This window comes from Podarcis filfolensis, assembly GCF_964270895.1.
Source record: "Podarcis filfolensis genome assembly, chromosome: 5".
NCBI lineage: Eukaryota > Metazoa > Chordata > Lepidosauria > Squamata > Lacertidae > Podarcis > Podarcis filfolensis.
The window spans coordinates 25,799,942-25,821,426 of NC_139608.1; the positions used below are offsets into that span (position 1 = coordinate 25,799,942).

General features: G+C 43.7%; 1 protein-coding gene and 1 long non-coding RNA gene across 3 annotated transcripts in view; one reads left to right on the forward strand and one right to left on the reverse strand.

Annotated features, from left to right (window-relative positions):
- Positions 1-2,751: 2,751 nt before the first annotated feature.
- Positions 2,752-21,485, forward strand: part of PLOD2 (procollagen-lysine,2-oxoglutarate 5-dioxygenase 2) — a 62,628-nt gene continuing 43,894 nt past the window's right edge. Inside the window, exon 1 of one of the 2 annotated variants that reach the window (XM_083613246.1) lies at positions 2,752-3,543. In XM_083613246.1, coding sequence (XP_083469372.1) covers positions 3,423-3,543 — 121 coding nt within the window. In that variant the 5' untranslated portion in view covers positions 2,752-3,422. The remainder of the gene's footprint in view (positions 3,544-21,485) is intronic. The other variant, XM_083613247.1, reaches the window with a different exon arrangement.
- LOC310762520 overlaps positions 14,575-21,485 on the reverse strand; it is a 555,902-nt gene continuing 548,991 nt past the window's right edge. Inside the window, exon 3 of the long non-coding RNA XR_014548056.1 lies at positions 14,575-14,670. This is a non-coding gene — a long non-coding RNA (uncharacterized lncRNA). The remainder of the gene's footprint in view (positions 14,671-21,485) is intronic.

Below are 21,485 nucleotides of genomic sequence, written 5' to 3' on the forward strand. Positions count from 1 at the left end.
TCACACACACACACACACACACACACACAGGCTCTGGCGCACTGAGTGGGACAATAGTGGGTCCAACAATTGATCATGAAGGTGGTTTCTGCATGTGCTGTAGAGGGAAGTGAGGGGTAGATGGGGCTTGTCAACTTGGGAAGGGAGCCCATCTAGGAGAAGGAAAACTCTGATTCTAAACCACCACTGTCTTGCAGGCAGTGGCGTAGCGTGGGGGGTGCAGGGGGGCGGGCTGCACCGGGCGCAACATCTGGGGTTAGGGCAAATCCATGGGTTAGGGGGCGCAAATCCACGGGTTAGGGGGCGCAAATTACTTGCCTTGCCCCGGGTGCTGACAACCCACGCTACACCACTGCTTGCAGGATATATTTGTTAGAAGAAAAGGCTAAAGAGCAAACCATTCACAAATCTGCAGTGGAGTCCCTAAGACAGTTGGGTGGCGCCTTGTACACCTCATGCGGGCAACTCCAGCAGCCAAGCTGGTGCCAAACATATTGCTCTGCTTTCCTTTGCCAGAGCAAGGCTGAGAGTGGGGTCCTGTCGTCTGGGCAGCCCAGGACCCCCATACACACTGCCCCAGTTTCCACCATGGGGAGGTCACTTCGGTGCTGCAAACACTGCCGTTTGGATTCCACACCCCCGAAGCACACTCCATTGTCTCTAAAGCCCAGGCTTCCTCAAACTCGGCCCTCCAGATGTTTTTGGCCTACAACTCCCATGATTCCTAGCTAGCAGGACCAGTGGTCAGGGATGATGGGAATTGTAGTCTCAAAACATCTGGAGGGCCGAGTCCGAGGAAGTCTGCTCAAGACAGACAGATGTCAAAAACAGAGGGGGAATCTATGTCTCCTATCCAAATCAGGAGCCCCACATTTGCTTTGAGTGGTCATAGATTTCTCATGCCATGTGAAAACAGTAAACATGTGATTCACTGCTGAACAGAATAGGAGTGAGTACCGGTAATTTGAAGTCATTTGTACAGTTTTATTCAGGTACAATTGCACATGGGCTCTGCCCTGGGGATTTTACTGAAGGACATTGTAAAAAGTGATCCCTCAAATAAGCAAATTAATGCACAAGACAAACTTACCGCACAAAAAAACTCAAGTATGCCCCACAGTCCCAGTTCAGCTTTATTGAGAAAGCTAGCCAAAGGCTTGCAAATTCAGACACCGCTATTCACACTATGAGAATGTGTGTTCTACCCAACAGGTTTTGCATTCCATTTTCAGATATGGAAAATGCAAACAAGCATACAAGCAAACAGAAACTGCCCTGAGCATCACTTGTAAAATGGGATTAATGTTGGAAGTGGCTGTTCTGTGGAGTGCTAGGCTGTAAGAATTTTCTGAAATTGAGGGACTGTGCACAGATATCATAATGTTTGGATTTGCAAGCCTTTGGTAAACTGTAACTGCTTTTAAATGTTTTAATTGTACATGTTTTTAGAATGTTTCAACTGTTTTGGAATGTTTTTAAATTCTGGCGGAAGGGCGGGGTATCAACCCGACAAATAAATAAATGCATTGGCAACAGTAACAATTAACGCCAGGAAATCCCTAAACAAATATTGAAACTCTTTACAGGAAGAGACTTGGGGGTGGTATCTAAAACCCCGTGTACACTGTACATTTAAAGCACACCCCCTACGCCAAAAGAATTCTTGGAATTCACAGAGCTACTATTCCCAGCACCCTTAAACTACAGTTCCCAGGATTCTAGTGTGTGCTTTAAATGTATAATGTATGGTGTGCACACAGGTCATACTGTATTAGAACCAATGAAATCAATGCACTGATTTCAATGGGTCTACTCTTAGTATTTTTGAATTATGGTGCTGGAGGAGACTCTTGAGAGTCCCATGGACTGCAAGAAGATCAAACCTATCCATTCTTAAGGAAATCAGCCCTGAGTGCTCACTGGAAGGACAGGTCCTGAAGCTGAGGCTCCAATACCTCATGAGAAGAGAAGATTCCCTGGAAAAGACCCTGATGTTGGGAAAGATGGAGGGCATAAGGAGAAGCGGACGACAGAGGACGAGATGGTTGGACAGTGTTCTCAAAGCTACCAGCATGAGTTTGACCAAACTGCGGGAGGCAGTGGAAGACAGGAGTGCCTGGTGTGCTCTGGTCCATGGGGTCACGAAGAGTCGAACATGACTAAACGACTAAACAACAACTCCTCTTAGTATGACTAACGTCGGAGATCTTTGGCACTGTTAGAACTACCATAAGGGGGCGGGGGGGGGGGGATAACTACAATAACTAGTAACAACTGCTTATCATTTGCAACACATTTTACGTGAATAGTATTATTCTGCAACGCAGGCATATCCTACTCGGATAGCTCATTTGGTTAGCGCATGGTGTTGATAATGCCAAGGTTGCGGGTTCGATTCTCCTACGGGGCAACCGCAAATTCCTGCATTGCACTAGATTATCCTCAGGGTCCCTTCCAGTTCTGCAATTCTATTATTCTACTCCACGCGCTACTTTGCTCCTCTAAAGTAACACCAACGTAACTGCATCAACCGACGGTTAAAGCATCCCACGACAACCAGTTCCGTCCCAACGCCGTCCTAGGCAGCAGCTGTCACTTGTTAGCTCGCCGCCATTCGAGTCCCCTTAAAGCTGCAGAGCCCGAGAAGAGCACCTCTTAGGATGCGGAAAGCAGCCCGGCGCCAGAGGACCGACGGCGCTTGCCAAAAGTCCAAGTCCGGGTCTGGGCAAGGGCTTCACGTCTCTACCGAGCATGTGCGGAGGCTTCCCATTTGCTCCTGCGAGGGCGCCAGAGGATGTCCTCGCACCGGCAGGGTCCAGGCGCGCCTGGGGGACGCGCAAGGCGGGAGACACCCCTTTCCCCACCCCACCCACCCCTCGGGCTTGCTCCCCCTCCCCTGCCAGCCCCCCGGCCAATAGCTGGGAGGACCCGGCAGCACTTTGGGTAGAAGCTCTCCTCTGGCCGCGCCCGGGGCTCCCCGACGGCCACCCCTCCCGCCCGCCTTATAAAGGCTCCAGCGCGCACCGACGGCTCCCTTTGCCTGGTGCCCTTAAGCGAGGGCCAGACGGCGGCGGGATCCGCGGCGCTGCCTCCACCTGATCGCATCTCCCGGAACGCTTCCCCGCTGCTCCTTCGGCGAGTGGATCGAGCGGATCTTTTTCTTTCTTTCTCCTCCCGGCACTTTTTCATCACGACCCTTCTTCTGGAGGATCTCCACCCCCGCGAAGCAATTCCCTTCTGGAGTTCACGGCGGCCCCACGCGCTTCGAACAAGGGAACGGGGAAGCCGGCCGGCCGGCCGAGCGCCTCGCAGGACTCTTGTCGCGAGTGGGAGAGCAGGCGAGGGAGGGAAGAAGGGAAAGAGCCACTCCGGGTCTTCTGCTTGGCTCTGCTTCGTTTCCCGGCTTGGCTGGAGCGCCGAAGATGGCCAGCAGCGGCAGCAGCAGCGCTGGACCCCTCGCCCTCCTCTTGGCTTTCGCTATCCATCTCCTGCAGCCGACCCACCCCGCCGAGCCCGAGGCCGAGAGATCGCCCATTCCCACCGGTAACTTGACGCACCCGCTCCTGCTTCCCCGACGCCCCCACGTTTTCATTTGAGCCGGGCCTCCTCCATTTTTTTTTGCGAAGCTTAACCTTAGCGCGCGTGCGGTGAGCAGGGCAGAAGGCGAGAGGGTTCCTTGCCATGTGCAGAGTTGTTGCATAGACCAAGCTGATTTCACTTCTAGAAGAGAGGGGCTGGGGTGTGGATTTGCGCCCTGGTACTTTTATATGAAATCCACCCTCCCCCCCCCAAAAAAAACCCCCCACACTTTAACATTTGATTAGGTCCACGTTATGACCGAGTAAATGAATGGATTGCTGGTGAAAATCTTTATTTTCTTACATTAAAATTAAAAGGTGACGCTACCCCCACCCCTTTAATCTGAAAGTGAATTCTCTTTAGCTTGGGTTCGTGAAGAGAGAGGAAATATCCCTAGGGGAAATGAGTTTCTTTTGCTGCAAGGCGGGTTTTGCTAGTCCGTTACTTTCTGAGAGACGGGGAGTGAGACCCTGTCCCCCCCCCCCCGAAAAAAATACCTTCTCATTCAGACCCCGCTTCGGGATCTTCAGACAAAAGCCCCGTTGTTCAAACTGCAGCTGATTTCCCCAGCTCTCAGGCGGGTCTGGCTTGCCTCTTGAGTGCTGAATTTGTTGCACATGCTTTGTGTGTGTTTCTTTCTTTCCCTTCTCCCTGTCACTTTCCTTGTAACATTCATGTGGAACATAAACGTCTGGCGAAGGTTTTCTTGGCCGCCCACCCAGACACAAGTTACAGGCAGCAAGCAGCGTTCCACGTTGGGAAGCTGAGTCTTCTAAAAGGAGTCAGTTTGAGATACAGTAACGTCAAAAACAAAGTTTCCAAGTTTCAAGAGGAAAACAGTTTCTCCGAGATGCTTAGGTCCATTTTCACTAGGTGTGCATTCTCATGTAGGTTGGCAATTTCCTTAACATGGAAAATGCAGAGAGAGTTAGCAAAGGGAGATGGGTGAGGTTTGCGCTCCTCATTTCTTTCTTTGCAGCATTCACACACAATGCTGTTGCCATCAGAATTCCAGCTTGTACCCCCTTAATTTAATCCGAATTTACTGGAGGTGGGCGGGCGATAAGCTTGAAAAACCTGTTCCCAACAATCCTCGTGATATCTCAACAATCCTTTAAAAGAGTCCTTACTTCTAAGCACCTTGTAACCTTATGAGCCGTCTTTTCCTGGCTGTGGTGAAGAGTTGAATCATGACTTTCATACTGGCGATGATCAATATTTAGGATGCATTTGAGAAGGCAAGCAATATAGAAATGCAAATTCTGAGCTGGGCATCACGGGGAAACGTCTATTTCCCCGCTAAGCCTTAAATACAATCGTGATTGTTTGCCCTACAAGAAACTTCTCTCATTTCCAGTACAGTGGTACCTCAGGTTACATACGCTTCAAGTTACATACTCCGCTTACCCAGAAATATTACCTCAGGTTAAGAACTTTGCTTCAGGAAGAGAACAGAAATTGTGCGGCGATATCGCGGTGGCAGTGGGAGGCCCCATTAGCTAAAGTGGTGCTTCAGGTTAAGAACAGTTTCAGGTTAAGAACGGACCTCCGGAACAAATTTAAGTACTTAACCCGAGGTACCACTGTATTTTACTGTGCAATCTTGTGCATGTTTGCCCGAAGTAAATCCCACTGTGTGTAATGGAGTTTATGCCATAGGGACACCATTGCCTATTTGCCCCATCGAACATAGCAAGGCTTACTCCTGAGTAGACAATATACAGCTGCACTGTTAGTCATGATGCTTGGTGGAAGAGACCTGGCACCTGGAAGACATGATTATTCCATTTGATAGTCTCTCAAACATGAAAGGTGTTACTTTGTGTCCCTGCCCCCCCCCTTTTTTCTGGCCAGATTTTCAACCAGTTTCCTTCCCAGCCTTGTTCACATTCTGCTCCTTGGGTCGTGTAAAGTGCTTGTTCCAGGGAGCTGGAAGGCAGAAAGAAATTCAATCCTCAATGTGCAAAACAGAAGAGGAAAGACATGCATAAAATCTGTTTAAAGAAAAGGGCCCGTAATGTGTTCTAGTGCTTCCAGTCAAAAGAGACAATTGGTTTTAAATACACATCATGGTGCTTGCCATACACTGCTTCTTGCTTGGATCCTGAGCAGGCCTTTGATTGCGTTCCCAGCTCTCGCTCGCATCAGTCCTGGGAAATCAACCATAATCTGTGATTTATAATTTTCACATGGTAATAAAAAGAGCTCAGAGTTTTGATTCACACCTTTGAGGTAGTAAATGGCTCGCTTCAAAACTCTGCCATGATTGTTTTGCCACACAGAAGGAACATAGTTGCTTCTTTCAGTTTTTCAGTTTTTCCCAATCTTAACTTTACATTTCCACATCAGTTTGTGGGTTGTTTTTTTTTTTAAGTCTTCATGAAAATTCATCAGTATTTTTGTGCACGTTATCTCCTAATCTACTCATGTTGATATGCAGTCTTGCCTAATATACCCATTTTTTGCAAAACAATTTCTCCTAATATGATGCATTTTCAAAATTTTATTTTCACCAGTATATGACTTTTTTGGCACACTTTACTTCAGCATATGCATTTTTTGTACCCATTGCTTGGTTGAAGAAGCTCTTCCCAATGCAACATTTGCACTCAAGGCCGTGCTGCTCTGCATGGCGCCTCCCAATGCTGTGCTGCCTGGGGTGATTCTTACCAGGCTGTGCTGCACCTCCTGATGATATATGGCATGGGGCGACTTCCCACCAGGTCTCCTCTGCGCCCTCAAGATTGGGACTGAGCCCCATCCCTGTGGAATTGGGGGGTGGGGGCTGTAGAGGCCCCATCCCCATAGAATTGGTGTGCCTGATTGCATGTAATGTAGTTTGTCTGATTTCTCACTTATTGGTTAGTGTCTTATAAGGAATAATAGCACTTGTAAGCTTTATTTCTTCTTCTTTAAAATACTTTTAGGGCAATCACTTCTCTGTTCAACTACATAACTTGTATAAGGGCTTATATAAGTACAGTGGTACCTTGGTTCTCAAACCCCTTGGTACTCGAACAACTTGGAACCCAAACACTGCATACCCGGAGGTAAATGTTCTGGTTTGTGAACTTTTTTTGGAAGCTGAACGTGCTCTGTTTTGTGTGTTATGCTTCTGATTTGAGTGCCACACTTCCGTTTTGAGTGCTACACTGAGGTCTGCTGTTTTTGCTATTTATTTAGCGTTTTTGTTTTTGCGGCTTTTTTGTTTTGTTTTTTTGCGGCTTTTTTGTGTGAGACTGTGTGGAACCCAGTTCAACTACTGATTGATTACAATTGATTGTGTGACTGCAGTACATTATTGCTTTCATTTTATGGATCAATGGTCTTGTTAGATAGTAAAATTCATGTTAAATTGCTGTTTTAGGGGTTGTTTTTAAAAGTCTGGAACGGATTAATCCATTTTGCATTACTTTCTATGGGAAAGCGCACCTTGGTTTTGGAACGCTTTGGTTTTGGAACGGACTTCTGGAACGGATTAAATTTGAGAACCAAGGTACCCACATATCATAAAAGCCACATCACATCACTTCCTCAACTTGAAATGTGACCCTTAGTGAAAACTTATTGGTTCACACAGTCCCCTTTGTGGAAGACAATACAGAACAGTGACTCTTGTGCGCAGCTTCTATCTCCTTATCTCTGCAGGCACAGATGTACAACATGGCTTGCAATCTGCCTTCTGTGTGCAGATATCCAGATGTCTCATGGATGCATCATTTGCCCATTCCCTTTACTGAAGTTTACAGATTTTAGGGCTGTACACATATACAGGCAGATTCTGTATGTGGGGGGAGTTGTGCATGAGATTTGTTAATAATCCCCCCACAAACAATGTCCCCCCCCCCATGGCAGAAGGAACTGTTGTGTGAACAGGACGTTGTTTTGTAACTCCCTGGAGTCCATCCCAGGCTAATAAACAGAACAGGAGTAAAAAACTTAATCCCAAATAAGTTTATTATTTGTAAATTATTATGGAATAGCACTGTTCAAGCCATCTTAATGAAGAGGCAATGGTCTAGAATGCTGAAGCAGTGCTAATAAAATGCATGTTACAGAGTAAAAATAATAATAGTGGATTCTGGTTAACATAAACAGTAAGAAAATCTTCACTGATGTATAGCAGACTCTGCTGATGTGCAAACTCCACTTCTGCCAGGACCCCAGACATTGCAGGGATTGTTAACAACAGACTCCAGTTTTAATCCTTGTTTAATTTTCTGAGTTGTTTTACATACACTTCCTTGCCATTGATCAGACGTTTCAAAATCTAATGAGACTGACATTGATGTAGGTTCTGTTTTATTCTGCATAATTTATATCCTATTCATACTTAATAAAATGCCTCTAAGTCTGATTTGAGCAGCGTTTAAGCTACAAAGAACTTTCCTTATACAACCCCCCCCCCCCCTAATTGTATGGTTGAGGAGAAACGCATTGTAGGTGAATCCCAAATTCACAAGGTCCTTCAATGTTGATGTAACCATAATAATAAAGGTTTCTGTCCAAGCCATCTTATAGCAATTAAAACAAATGAGCATGTTTGATTGATGTGAAAACCTACAGGAAGTGTGTTATTCATTAAAAAGAGATACGTAACATTCAGGGATTACTGTGTAACTTTTGATTTATGTGACAAAAGTTCTATTGAGTCTATGAAAGCTAGAGTTTGTTAGAAGAGACCTTATTGGTCCTGAAAAGCTACTCAGAAACAGAGCAAAAACTGAGTTACAAAGTCTCCTTTGTAAACTTCACATCTATTTCTGACATGGAATAATTTGTGGTTATTGATAAAACCGCACTTATACGCATAGCTACACCTCCTTCTCTCTTGCTGTCTCATATACCTGTCTCTCGACAAGATCAAAATTGAGTGGAACCTGAAAGCTGGTGTGTCTTCAGTAGATTTGCATTCTGCCTCTTTGAAATGGCAAAATTCAGTCATCTATTCTAGTTGCTTGCACAAGTGCCAATCTGACCCACAAAAAGTTTTGCTGAAGCATGTGAACCTCTTCTAGTTGCTTGCACAAGTGCCAATCTGACCCACAAAAAGTTTTGCTGAAGCATGTGAACCTAAATTAACAGTCCTATTATATTCCACAGACTTAGATTCTTGACTGGATGCACACAAGGCTCTTAGTTTTCCTTCTTCTTCCAGAAAACTATAATTGCCACTTCTATAAAATACCTACATTGGTTTTTTTGTGTTCATTGCATTTTAAATGGCTTTGGAACAGAGTTGGAACAAGTATAGAATATGTGTGCAGCTCTCTCTTTTTTAAAAAAAGTAGAATTTGTTAGGTAAATGTTTAATACTGGACACTTTAAAAGTCAGCAGAACATGAGCCAATTTAATATGACTAAGAATGTCTTATTTTGTTTTGCAACTGTGGGTAATGTGGCAATTTGTAACTGAAAACAGCCCATTTTCATTTAGATAACTATTAAAGTATTTTGTAGCTTACTTTTCCTGTACTCAAGGTGGCTAACAACAACAGTGAGATAATTTACCAAAATATAAGCAAAGAGCACAGCATACAATTAAACCATGTAGATTCACCAGAACTTTGACAATATGAGTGGCATGAATAAGTCATAGGAAGGGCCTATTGCCCTACAGATGGCAGTAGTTGGCAGACAGATTGGTTAGTGTGATTTTATTATTTTACATCTATATCTTAACTTTCCTCCAAGTAGCTGTCTCTCTCCCTTTTGTATTTACAACAACTCTGTGAGGTAGGTTTGGCTAATAGACAGTGATTGGTCCAAGCTTCATAGATGAGTGGGGTTTTGAACTCTGGTCCAAAAGCATGTACAAAGAGCATGGATGTCATGGATTGGGCCCTAACACATTGCCAATCCCACTTACGTAGGTGTTTTATTAATGCACATTTGTGAATGTTATACCACAGTATTTTAATTGTTAGATGCAGATTTTGCGGAGTGACTTTATCGTACTGAACCTTTTGGAATTTTGTCTATATGCCAATAAAGGTTTGAGATTGAGATTGAATTAATATATAACACTCCTGGAGCTCAGAAGTGGTTTCCAAGCTGCAGGGAGCATGCGAGAAGAGACCCCTTTTATGTCATCTACTATTGGAAGAAAAAACCTTTGCACTTCTAATACACCACCGACACACTGATATACAGGAGAACTGTAGTGCTTTTGTATTCTTCAAAAGTTACTGCTTCCATAGATCTGCATCTATAATAACTCAGTGGTAGGTCCCGGGTTCTCCAGGGGAAAGACTCCTGAAACTGTGAAGGGGTGCTGCCAGTCTGTGTAGACAATACTGGGCTCAATGGATCAATGTTCTGACTAAGGTCTGAGGTGGCTTCTTATGCATCTGGTTGCTGCATGATTCTGTGAGTGCTCCATTCACATCTTAACTATGATTTAGCCAATATGTGTGACATTAGAGTGAAGTGAGAGCGACGAGGAAGAGAGTGAAAAGGAAAAAGTCTGGCTGGGTGAGTGATCAAGTATCAATGTGAAAGCAGACAAAAATACTCCCGGTCAAAAGTCAATAAACCGGGTGCTAAAAGAGTAATTTGAAGTGTTCTGGGGATCTTGCTTCACAGCTGCTGTTTAAACAGCTGCCCTGTAAAAAGGAGAAGAAAATACCTTGAGGGCACAAAGCTTTCTGTGCCAGTAAACTCTTCTCACTTTGTAAAAGTGATGCCAGTTGCTGAAACTGTAGTCATATTGATTGTTTAAAAAACAAACACAGAACAGTATGTTAAACTAAGAATGCAGCAGCGATGTTAGTCTTGTTCTGTTGGCTTCTGAGCAGAGGCGGCAAAGTTGAAGTCAAGGTCTTTGTACCTCACTAGGCCAAACAAACCATGTGTTGGTACTGGAACCAGTTGTCTGACAGTTTCAGTCTTATCCACCCCCTCCAGACCCGAACAGACACTTGGGCCAAACCAGTAATTTCCTGGTGGTTCATTTTTCTGTGCTTGGAAATGTTACTGAAATATCTGGCTTCGGATTTAGTTATGGGAGCTCACAAGGTAAAATATAAGGCTTGCATGTAGAAGGTCACAGGTCCAGTCCTGGCATCTTCAGTTAAAAGGAGCACTTATTCACTTGGAAACTCGCTGCCAGTCAGGGCACCCAACACTGGCTAGATGGGTCAGTAGTCTGACTCCATATAACAGCCTTACATTTGTATGGTATTTTTGCGACTTTACGGATGTAGCTTTCGAAAGCACAAAAGGTTATGAAAACACGCATTTGGCTATTGCATACATGGATTTATTCAATTTCCTGTCGGGGTAGTATGTACCGGGCTTATGATGCAATATATGTGGGCTCTAAATTGCCAGTGTGTAATTGCAGTGTTCACCAGAGAACTGTAGCTTATTTACTTTAACTCAGCACCATGACTTCAGCATGCCTAAGCAGGGAAAGGGAAGGCAAGACGTGGTTTGGCAAGGCCTCTCGCTCCTTTTGGAGCTATTTGTCTCCAATGCTAGCTGCAGAATATAATTGATGCTAAGTGCCTGACACTGATAATTTTGGGTGTTTCCGGTCATGCTTCTGATCAATGCACAGCCAATACAAAGAACTGTTGTGCCAATGCTGGCATGTGCATGGTATTTGAGCTAGCTTTGGAAGCTATATCAGGGATAACCATTAATCATATCAACCCACATTTCAAGGATGTTCACCACTTACACTGTAACTAAAAGGTGGGAAACCTTTTTCAGCTGGAGGTCTCCATTTCCTCGTGGCAAACTTTGCGGTCGTGGCAGTGGTAGCATGACAGTGGTCAGCAAACCCAGAGGCAGAAGTGGGTGGCACAACAGATGTGCCTCATTACCTCTTTTCTTTTTCTAGTAGGCTACATTACAGCCACACAAAAGTCAAACTGAATTTTCAGGCATCCAGGAAAATAAGAGGCATGATCTCAGTTAAAAGACTTATTCCAGCCAGGGAAAAGCATTCAAAAAGAGTGCAGAGCAAGGCTGGAAAAGCATGTGACATGGGGAGAATCCCAAGGGCCAGATAATGATTTTTGGAGGGCCACTTTCAGCACCCGGGATTGAACTTTCTCAGCCGTACGGTAGATGTTTCATTGATACAATGTGGAGCTGCAACTGCAATAAGCAGTAGCAGCAAATGATGTGCTTATCTAAAATTATCTATTGCCTCAGATGTTGCACCCCAGAAGAATTAAGATTAGTGCTTGAGCCTACGTGTAACTGATAGCTTGCAATGCTGGCACTGCATTGGCTCTGAGTAGAGCAGAAGCTGTTTCGTCCGTTACTTGAAACATTCATTGCATGTGAAGACCTCCCAAAGAAAGACACAGTTGTCACCAATACAGTGGTACCTCGGGTTACATACGCCTCAGGTTACATATGCTTCAGGTTACAGACTCCGCTAACCCAGAAATAGTGCTCCAGGTTAAGAACTTTGCTTCAGGATAAGAACAGAAATTGTGCAGCTGTGGCGCAGCGGCAGCGGGAGGCCCCATTAGCTAAAGTGGTGCTTCAGGTTAAGAACGGACCTCCGGAACGAATTAAGTACTTAACCTGAGGTACCACTGTATTAGTTTAAGATTATTGGCATAATTTTGGCCACAACTTTATTGATTACAGAATGTGAGTGGTTTGCTTAGTCATTAGTTTGACTAGCTGCACCTACATCTCCAGCAGGGCAGCACTGACAACTGGACACCGGCAGAAGTCAATAAGGGTAAACATTCTGGGGGAACATTGGTCCTACCACAGACACAACCTCACCTCAAAATGCTCCCAGGTGCTCTGGCGTGGCCCTAACCCCTGGAAGGGGATCGGACAAAAGCATGGCGAGCACCTGGATTCCTTTAACGGAATACCCTATCACACATTGGGAGTGGCAGGTGTGACAATCTCCCCTCCATCACACCTTGAACCAGTGTCTAACCACCAGCCAATCAACCAAATGGGAAAATTCCTACCGGGCCCCTGTCCCAAAAGCAGATGACCCACAATGGCATAGCAAGACCCTAAATATAGGGAGGGTGGGCAGGTGATCCGATGCACGAGGCGCTAAGAGGCAACATGCAGTGGTATAAGTAGGTCCCCCGGCTGCAAATTCTCTCAACCCCATTGGCCAGAATTACCTCAGCAACCGAGGGACCCAATTGGGTTGTGGCTATCCAAACGATCCCACCCATGCAAATGGTGAGGTCGGTCTTGGTGAACTCTCTGCAATGCATGCCCTCCATGATGAGGACATAATTTGTCCTCTAGGTATGCAAATGGAATGAGTTCTTAGTATTGCTTTACAGATGTAAACGCATGCCCCACAGACGTTTCTCTTTTGGATGGCAGTTCACATGCACAATACTATGGCCTTTTAAATGTGTCTGTGCAGTGTATTGGCTTGTATTTTTTTGTTTTGTTGTTGTTGTTTGTGTTTGTGATCTTTGGATGCAGGGCGATCTATAAATGTGATAAATAAATAAACAATTTCTGGCAGAGGATCTGCATTGCATGGAAATGGTATGGGTGTGCATGTGCCTTGACTATTATATTTGCTTAGGTCTCATTCATAAAATCCCCGCTTTTCCCAAAATAGGCTTTAGTGTCTATGATTGTGGTCCCTGCATCACATCTTGCTTGCTTTGAAAAGGGTGAAGGAACTGTTCCTTCAATTCTTATCCTAGATCTGGGCCCCAGCAAAATACACGAACTGGGTAGGAGTGTGTTTATTCTGTATGTTACTTATTATTAATGATCAAAGGTTGTATCCATTGGTTGTACAATTGGAAGCCAACTCATTCAATCCATCTTTTTCTTCCTCTTGTACCCCTTCCCAAAAGAAAACCTGTCTGAGGTGGGAGAGAGGAATCACCTGAATATGGTTGAAAGGATTTTGCTGCAAACCTCTTCAGTCAACTGTCCCCTTCCATGGCAGCCCCATGTGACACAACGCCTTATTCTCAGGGGGAACCCCCTCATCAACCCTCTGAAGATCTTGGGATAGTGCCATGGTGATAGGGAGAGATGGGGAAAAGAGAAATCAGTTGTGTGAGCTGTATCCCATGCACACAACCCATTGGGTACAAACCCAAATTAATTTCTTGCCCACCTTTTTGGACTTACTCTTCACAAGGCAGTTCTGTAAACATGGGAGTGGGTGGGAAACTGAAGGTCATATTTTAATATTTGGAATGCAGCTGTGTGCCAGCAATTTATTTCCAACCCAGTAAGCTGCTAAAATGTACATTTTCCAGATAATATGCTCCTTGTTAAGCTGGCTTGATTTAAAATCCTGACAGATTTAAAGCTTGTCTAACATCAGTGATCCACATGTTTAACACGAAACAAAATAGTTAAATCATTGTACTGCAGAGACGTGGCCTTCCTTGTGTAAATCTAAGAATGACTAACTTAGAGGTCTCCCACAACTGAGGCCATCTGTGCACCATAAGTTTAAAGCACTATGGCACCAGTTTTTAGGAGACCCCTACTTTCCTCATGGAGATACTGTTTCCAGAGTTTCCTGGGAAGAGGAATTGATTGTTAAACCAGGAATTGTAGCTCTGTGAATGGGATAGGGGTCGCCAAGCAACTCTCAGCACTCTGAACATCCCAGGATTATTTTGTGGCAAGCTCTGTTTGTTCAAAGTGGTATAATGGTGCTTTAAATGCAAGTTAGACCTAGTGGTCACTATAATTCTGTCCTAAAATAAAACACAGCCACATTTTATGTTATGTTATAACAAATTTGAATTGTAATGTAATATTCATTCATTTTTACAATACAGTGGTACCTCAGGTTACATACGCTTCAGGTTACATACGCTTCAGGTTACAGACTCTGCTAACCCAGAAATAGTGCTTCAGGTTAAGAACTTTGCTTCAGGATAAGAACAGAAATTGTGCTCTGGCGGTACGGCAGCAGCAGGAGGCCCCATTAGCTAAAGTGGTGCTTCAGGTTAAGAACGGACCTCTGGAACGAATTAAATACTTAACCCGAGGTACCACTGTATATCCCACTTTTCCTCAAAGAAGCTCAAGGTAATGAACCTGATTTCCCCTTTCTGTTTTATCTATATGTTGGATTCCAAGGCATTATAAACAGCCTTGTCTCTTTTCTAATGTATTCATATCCAAAGGTATAGTCCTGAATAAGCTATCACCACTCCATACTAGATATGTGGGATGAGTTATAGGATTCTAGGCAGGTTTCAGGACAGAGAAGGAAGAAGGCACCATATTTGGCCGTTGATAACTTAGGAGCATAAATATATACACCGTTGGCTTCAGATTCCTGCCAGGGAAAGAATATGTTCTGGTAGAGTGTTTTTCGATGCTCAGCCTTATGAGCCCTGCATTTGATTTGAACATTTTCTGTTTCATTTGTTAGTCAGTGCAGAAGTAGCTCACATTCGTCAGTCTTGCTATATACGCGTAGACAGATCTGAGTAAACAACTTGCATGTTTATGAACACATAAACCCATGATAGTACTGACTGCAGGATGACCATGTAAGGTCTGTTTTGCATTCCTTCCCATTTTCTCCAGTAAAAGACATGGCATGTCTGTTGGTTCTTAATAGGTGTGTGCACTTTTGGGCAAATCCGTAAGCACCTTGCTCAGTATGTGATTTGCAAAAATTACCCAAATTTAGGCTTGCTCTGCATTGGTGGCTGAAACCCCTTTTCAATGGGAGCCTCATTCTCTTCCAGTGTGGCCTCATGCCAGAGGTGCATAGTGGGTTACTTTGCATCCATACAAATGCCTGGTGTTTCCACACACACACACACACACACACACACACCTGCATACACAAAACTCTCACTCTGAGCAGCTTCCAACAAAATATTAAAAACAGAATAAAACATCAAACATTAAAAGCTTCCCTAAACAGGGCTGCCTTCAGATGTCTTCTAAAAGTCAGATAGTTGTTTATTTCTTTGACATCTGATGGGAGGGCGTTCCACAGGGCGGGCGCCACTACCTAGAAGGCCCTCTGCCTGGTTCTCTGTAACTTTGCTTCTTGCAGTGAGGGAACCACCAGAAGGCCCTCAGTGCTGGACCTCAGTGTCTGGGCAGAACGATGGGGGTGGAGACACTTCTTCAGGTATACTGGGCCAAGGCCATTTAGGGCTTTAAAGGTCAGCACCAACACTTTGAATTGTGCTCAGAAACATACTGGGAGCCAAAGTAGGCACTCAAGGAGGGCACAGAGCTGGCCATTGAGGACTGTGGCCTGGAGAGTGGCATGGCAGAAGTGCCAAATCGTGTCACGCAGACGCAGTGCTGCAGGTTACGAACGCTGCAGGTTGTGGACGTGCTTCCGTCACAGATTATATCCGCAACCTAAGGTTCCACTGTACAAATATGTAACAGATATTCCATGAAATGCACAGGCAAAGGTGAACCTAGATGGGATTCATGTTAAAGAAAAAGCAAATCTTCACTCCCCACCCCCTTTAAATAGTAAGAAAAGCAATACCCAGGATATATTAAATCTGTCCTTTATTAAAATCCTGATTATTTAGCTTGATATATATGAAATACCATGAGGCATATTGGCTTTCCTGGTTGCGTTCCAAAAAGTGACCTCACATTGCATGCAGATATGGAGTGTGATCCTAACTTATGAACTTTAAATTCAGTTTAGCCGCTGCACCATTCAAGAATCAGTACTTGGTTGCCTGCCAGAATTGCTCTGGATTTAACGGCACATAAAATTAAAATCCTGAGCCAGACTTGAAGCGGAATCCTCTCTTTGCATCCACAGAGGAATGTAGAAAGATATATTTCACAGCTCTGCTACCAGAGGGCCTTTTAACTGGAAATGGCAGGGAATGAAACAAAGACTTTATGCAAGCCAGACCATGCAGTGTATGCATTGCTGCTAAACCATTAGCCTTCCCCTGCTACAGATGAATTTATGGCCATCTTTTAGGCCTGGTTCAGCCTTTAGGAGCAGCATCTGGGCAGAAATTGCTTAAATGTTCAGGAAAATCCAGACCTATGGCAACCCATAGCTCAGCAACTTTTGTGTCTGGATTTTCACTTTCTGAAATATGGCAACTTTCCTCCTCTTCTGGTCATTCTGCTGTTACACTGTCCTGCACTAAACCGTAGCTTGACTTAGCACGCTGCCTGAACCTATGGTTTGCAGTTCATGGTTTGTCTGGGAGAGCTGCATTCTGAAGACTTGCTAAATCAAACCATGGTTTAGCACCTCACAGCAGCAGAATGGCCTGAGAATAATAATAATAATAATAATAATAATAATAATAATAATAATAATAATTTTTAATACCCTGCCCATCTGGCTGGGCTTCCTCAGCCACTCTGGGCAGCTTCCAAAAAAATATTAAAATACCATAATACATCAATCATTAAACGCTTCCCTAAACAGGGCTGCCTTCAGATGTCTTCTAAAAGTCTGGTTGTTGTTGTTCTCTTTGACGTTTGGTGGGAGGGCATTCCACAGGGAGGGGGGCAACTACCAAGAAGGCCCTCTGCCTGGTTCCCTGTAACTTGGCTTCTTGCAGTGAGGGAACCGCCAGAAGGCCCTCGGTGCTGGACCTCAGTGTCTGGGTAGAATGATGGGGGTGAAGATGCTCCTTCGGATATACTGGACCGAGGCAAAGCAGCAACAATTTCTTCTTCCAGAGCTTGTGAGGGCATGTTAAGCCATAGTTTGATTTAGTGTGATGTGTCAACCAGGCTTAATCTGTATGAACCAAATTTTAATGATAGGGTGCACCCAAGTTTCAAGCTAAGTACAATTGAACCTTCAGAGCTGAGAAAGATGTCGTGTAATTTGTGATCATACTGCTTTGTGGATGGGGTAAAGCTAAAAGACCCCTGGATGGTTAAGTCTAGTCAAAGACAACTATGGGGTGTGGCGCTCATCTCACTTTCAGGCTGAAGGAGCCGGCGTTTGTCCGCAGACAGGTTTCCGGGGCATGTGGCCAGCATGACTAAACTGCTTCTGGCACATGGAACACCATGACTGAAGCCAGAGCACACAGAAATGCCATTTATCTTCCTGCTGCAAGGGTACCTATTTATTTACTTGCACTGGTATACTTTTGAACTGCTAGGTTGGCAGAAGCTGGGACAGAGCAATGGGAACTCACCCGGATTCGAACTGCCGACCTTCTGATCAGCAAGCCCAAGAGGCTCGGTGGTTTAGACCACAGTGCCACCTGCGTCCCTTTTGTGGGTGGGACTGAAATACAAACAGCATACCAGGCTCAAAGGCTCTTTTAGGCAGAAATGAATGCAACAGACCAGAACAATATGCAAATTCAAGCAGCACCTCAGTGAAATAAATCAAGCAAATAAGGCATAGTACAAAGGAAAATTAAATCAATAGTACAATGAACATGAATCCTTGGGGTTGTCAGTTCCTTCCTACCTCAAGCATTTAAATCCGCAGCAGTGAATTCAAATGAGCAGTAAATACATATGGATATAGTACAACCATTACAGACATGTGTCATCTCAGAGTGCAAGTGTGTTTCCCTGGGAGAGATGCTTTTCCATGACAATATCAGTCTTCCTGTTTCTAGAAAGTGAATATGTTGGGGGGTAGGGAATGCAAAAGCAAAGCCTCTGGCTAATCTTCTCTCATCCCTAAATCTGCAGTAGGGAGAGCTTTGTAATTCGAAGTTCTGTGGGCACACAAATTGCCAGTTCTAAACAGAATAAATGAGTCACATCTTGTATTTATTTCAGGGGCATGCTTCTGCTTTCAGCTTCCATGTCAATGGAATTGTCATCAAAGGGACGGATAAAGGTCTTCCTTTGAACAAGCCATAATTAAGGAAAATGTTGCCAGTTGTCTGTCTGTCTTAAATAAAATGAAAATTAGATTGGAATAAATCAGTCAGATTTTATCATTGTTTTTTCCATTTAGATGATCATTTTTTTTAAAAAAAATGGATTTGGGATGCCAATGTACAGAACCACATAAAACTTCTTTAAACATTTTGAGAAATGGACTATTAGGGAAGAATCTGTTTTCTTTAGAATTTGGCTGTGTCTGGGGGAAGCCCTTACAGGGGTCACCAATGTGGTGCCCACCGATACCAGTCTAAAGCACCTTTGAAAGGCCCAAGTACCGTATTTTTCGCTCTATAAGATGCACCAGACCACAAGATGCACCTAGTTTTTGGAGGAGGAAAACAAGAAAAAAATATTCTGAATCTCAGAAGCCAGAACAGCAAGAGGGGTTGCTGTGCAGTGAAAGCAGCAATCCCTCTTGCTGTTCTGGCTTCTGGGATAGCTGCACAGCCTGCATTCGCTCCATAAGACGCACAGACATTTCCCCTTACTTTTTAGGAGGGAAAAAGTGAGTCTTATAGAGCAAAAAATACGGTAAATATGCCTTAAAAATGCACAATATGTGAGAGATTGCTTGATAATCCTCTCATCTTCTCTCCTTTTTCTCTGGGTTCTCAGCACCTGCATGAAATTAGGCCAATGGTCTCATGCAACCTTCACCCATAGGCTCCCCATCTCTCCCTTATGTGATGGAAGAGTGTTGCATATGGAACAATGCTTTGTTAGCCCCAAGGACCATGTGGTGGTACATTAGAATCAAATGTTGGAAGAGCCTTGTTTTCGTTAGGCACAGAAGCAGGAGTTTTTTCAGTAAAGGTATAGAGTTTTGCTGTGCCCAAATCAGGCAAAATGGTTGATTATTTGTTAAATTATGGCTCTTCTGCTTGGTATAGTTCCTGTCTATACACACATGGTAAATGTTTGGAAAAAGCTACAGGGATGCCATTGTGATTTATCAAATTCCAGGCTGGGAGAAAACTGTAAATATCAGCTTGCTTCCATATTTGTAAAGAAAAGCACACTCTATATTTTGCTCTGCCTTTAATGGTATTAGTTGCAGTTAGAATTGTGTGCTGGAAAATCAGTATGAAAGTAAAGGAAGTCCATGGATGAGGAACATGAAATTTGCAAAGTGTTTTTTTCTACAGCTTATTTGGAGAACCAGTTCCCTGTTTCAGAGAGTTAGTAATGCACTCTGGGGGAGGGAATGTAACTGCACTTTAATTCTTTATTACAGTGTTATTCCAGACACATAATAGACGGGATGACGGCATTTTCTGTCTGCTCTGTATCTGTCTAAGGAGAGAGTTCCTGTAAACTCATTCAGTTTTTAAGCACCCTCAGAATAATTTCTTCCAAAGTTTAGAACTGTGTATTCATGAACATTCTCTGCTACTTAATAGAGCTGATCGATGACAGCTGAAGTACTGTAACACAAACATTTTATTAGTTTTAAAGCTGAAATGAACCTGCTGAGAGGTAATAACCTTCACACAAATATGAAATTGTACAAAATGCCTTCCTTCTGATGTGAGATTCCTTGGGTTTTGTGAGCTTTCCTTAACCATGAAGAGATGAATTCTATCACTAAGCACCAGTGATCTCTCAGAAAGATTTGTTAAAATGTTATATTTTAAAATTGTCTGGTTTCACAACGTGCCTTCAAAATGCAGATTGTATATACAGCAGGTCATGGGAGTGACCCTTGAACTTGTAAATAATCCCTCACTGCACGGTTTCTGGGATGAACTAGGTCTCATGTGAGGGTGTGTCTGATTCTGTCCATCTAGCAATACAGTGGTACCTCGGGTTACATACGCTGCAGGTTACATACGCTTCAGGTTACACACTCCGCTAACCCAGAAATAGTGCTTCAGGTTAAGAACTTTGCTTCAGGATAAGAACAGAAATCGGGCAGCAGGAGGCTCCATTAGCTAAAGTGGTGCTTCAGGTTAAGAACAATTTCAGGTTAAGAACGAACCTCCGGAATGAATTAAGTACTTAACCCGAGGTACCACTGTATCTGGAAGGCCACAGTTTCCCCATCTCTGTCACAAGAGGTGCCTACTGAGTGTTTATGTGTTGGCTGCTATGCCTATGATCATTTCCTTTGGAGTGATTATAAAGCGTCTTGACATTTGTTCCAACTTGCTGGCAAGTGTAGCTGTAAAATATGGTATAGCTTCCCAAATCCAAACCTGAAATTGCTCTCAAATCAAAATAGTTCACACAGGGAAATGTAATAAGGAATTCATTTGGCTTACTTAGTCTCCTATGATCACATTTTCCAGTATACTCTATTACTGGTGCTTTCTTTCCAAAAGCTCCATAAATCAAAGTAGGGTGGTGGTCTGGTCACAAGTTTGTTTCTCATAGTTGCTACTTTTTTTTTTTTTGCTCAGCCTTCTCAGAGCCAAGAGGACAAGGGAAAGATAGGGGGAAACTGCCAATATCTGCTTTGTAACTTCCAGCCATACCTGTTAGACAGAATACCGATTTTTCTTATCATGTTTATAGGATGCTGTTGTGAACCTAATTTGTTCCTGCTGCTGAAATATACCCACTATTAGTAGCAATCCTATTTTAAAATACTGCTTGAAAACAGAGATGCATTTTTAACTAACTAATCCCCAATAATGTTCAAGCTGGTGACATAAGAGCTTGAAACAACAGACTTTTATTGCACAAACTGGATTTTCTCTTTTGCACTATAAAATCTAGCTTATTGAAAATGTATAATATTCCATGAGTTTGAAGGGTTTCCAAATGGCTTCATTTCCAAGTCTTTATGTCAGCAGTGGCACATTAGGGATAGCAAATTAATGATTTTGGCCTGGGCTTGTGACTCCTTGCATCCTGAATAATAGGACACAGACATTCATTTAGGCAACTTTATTTCCAAAACCATCATTCAGGGGCCTCAGGGCCTCTTCTTGCCATGTGATTTTGACAACTTGCTTTTCAGTACAGTATTTAAAGGGAAAGTTGTTCATGAGCTTGAATGGCTGCACTTTCTCTTGTGAGCTGTTGAAATGCTTAGTTCTATTGTATCCAGTTTGAATCAAAGAGAAAGTACGGTAAATGGTGTAACA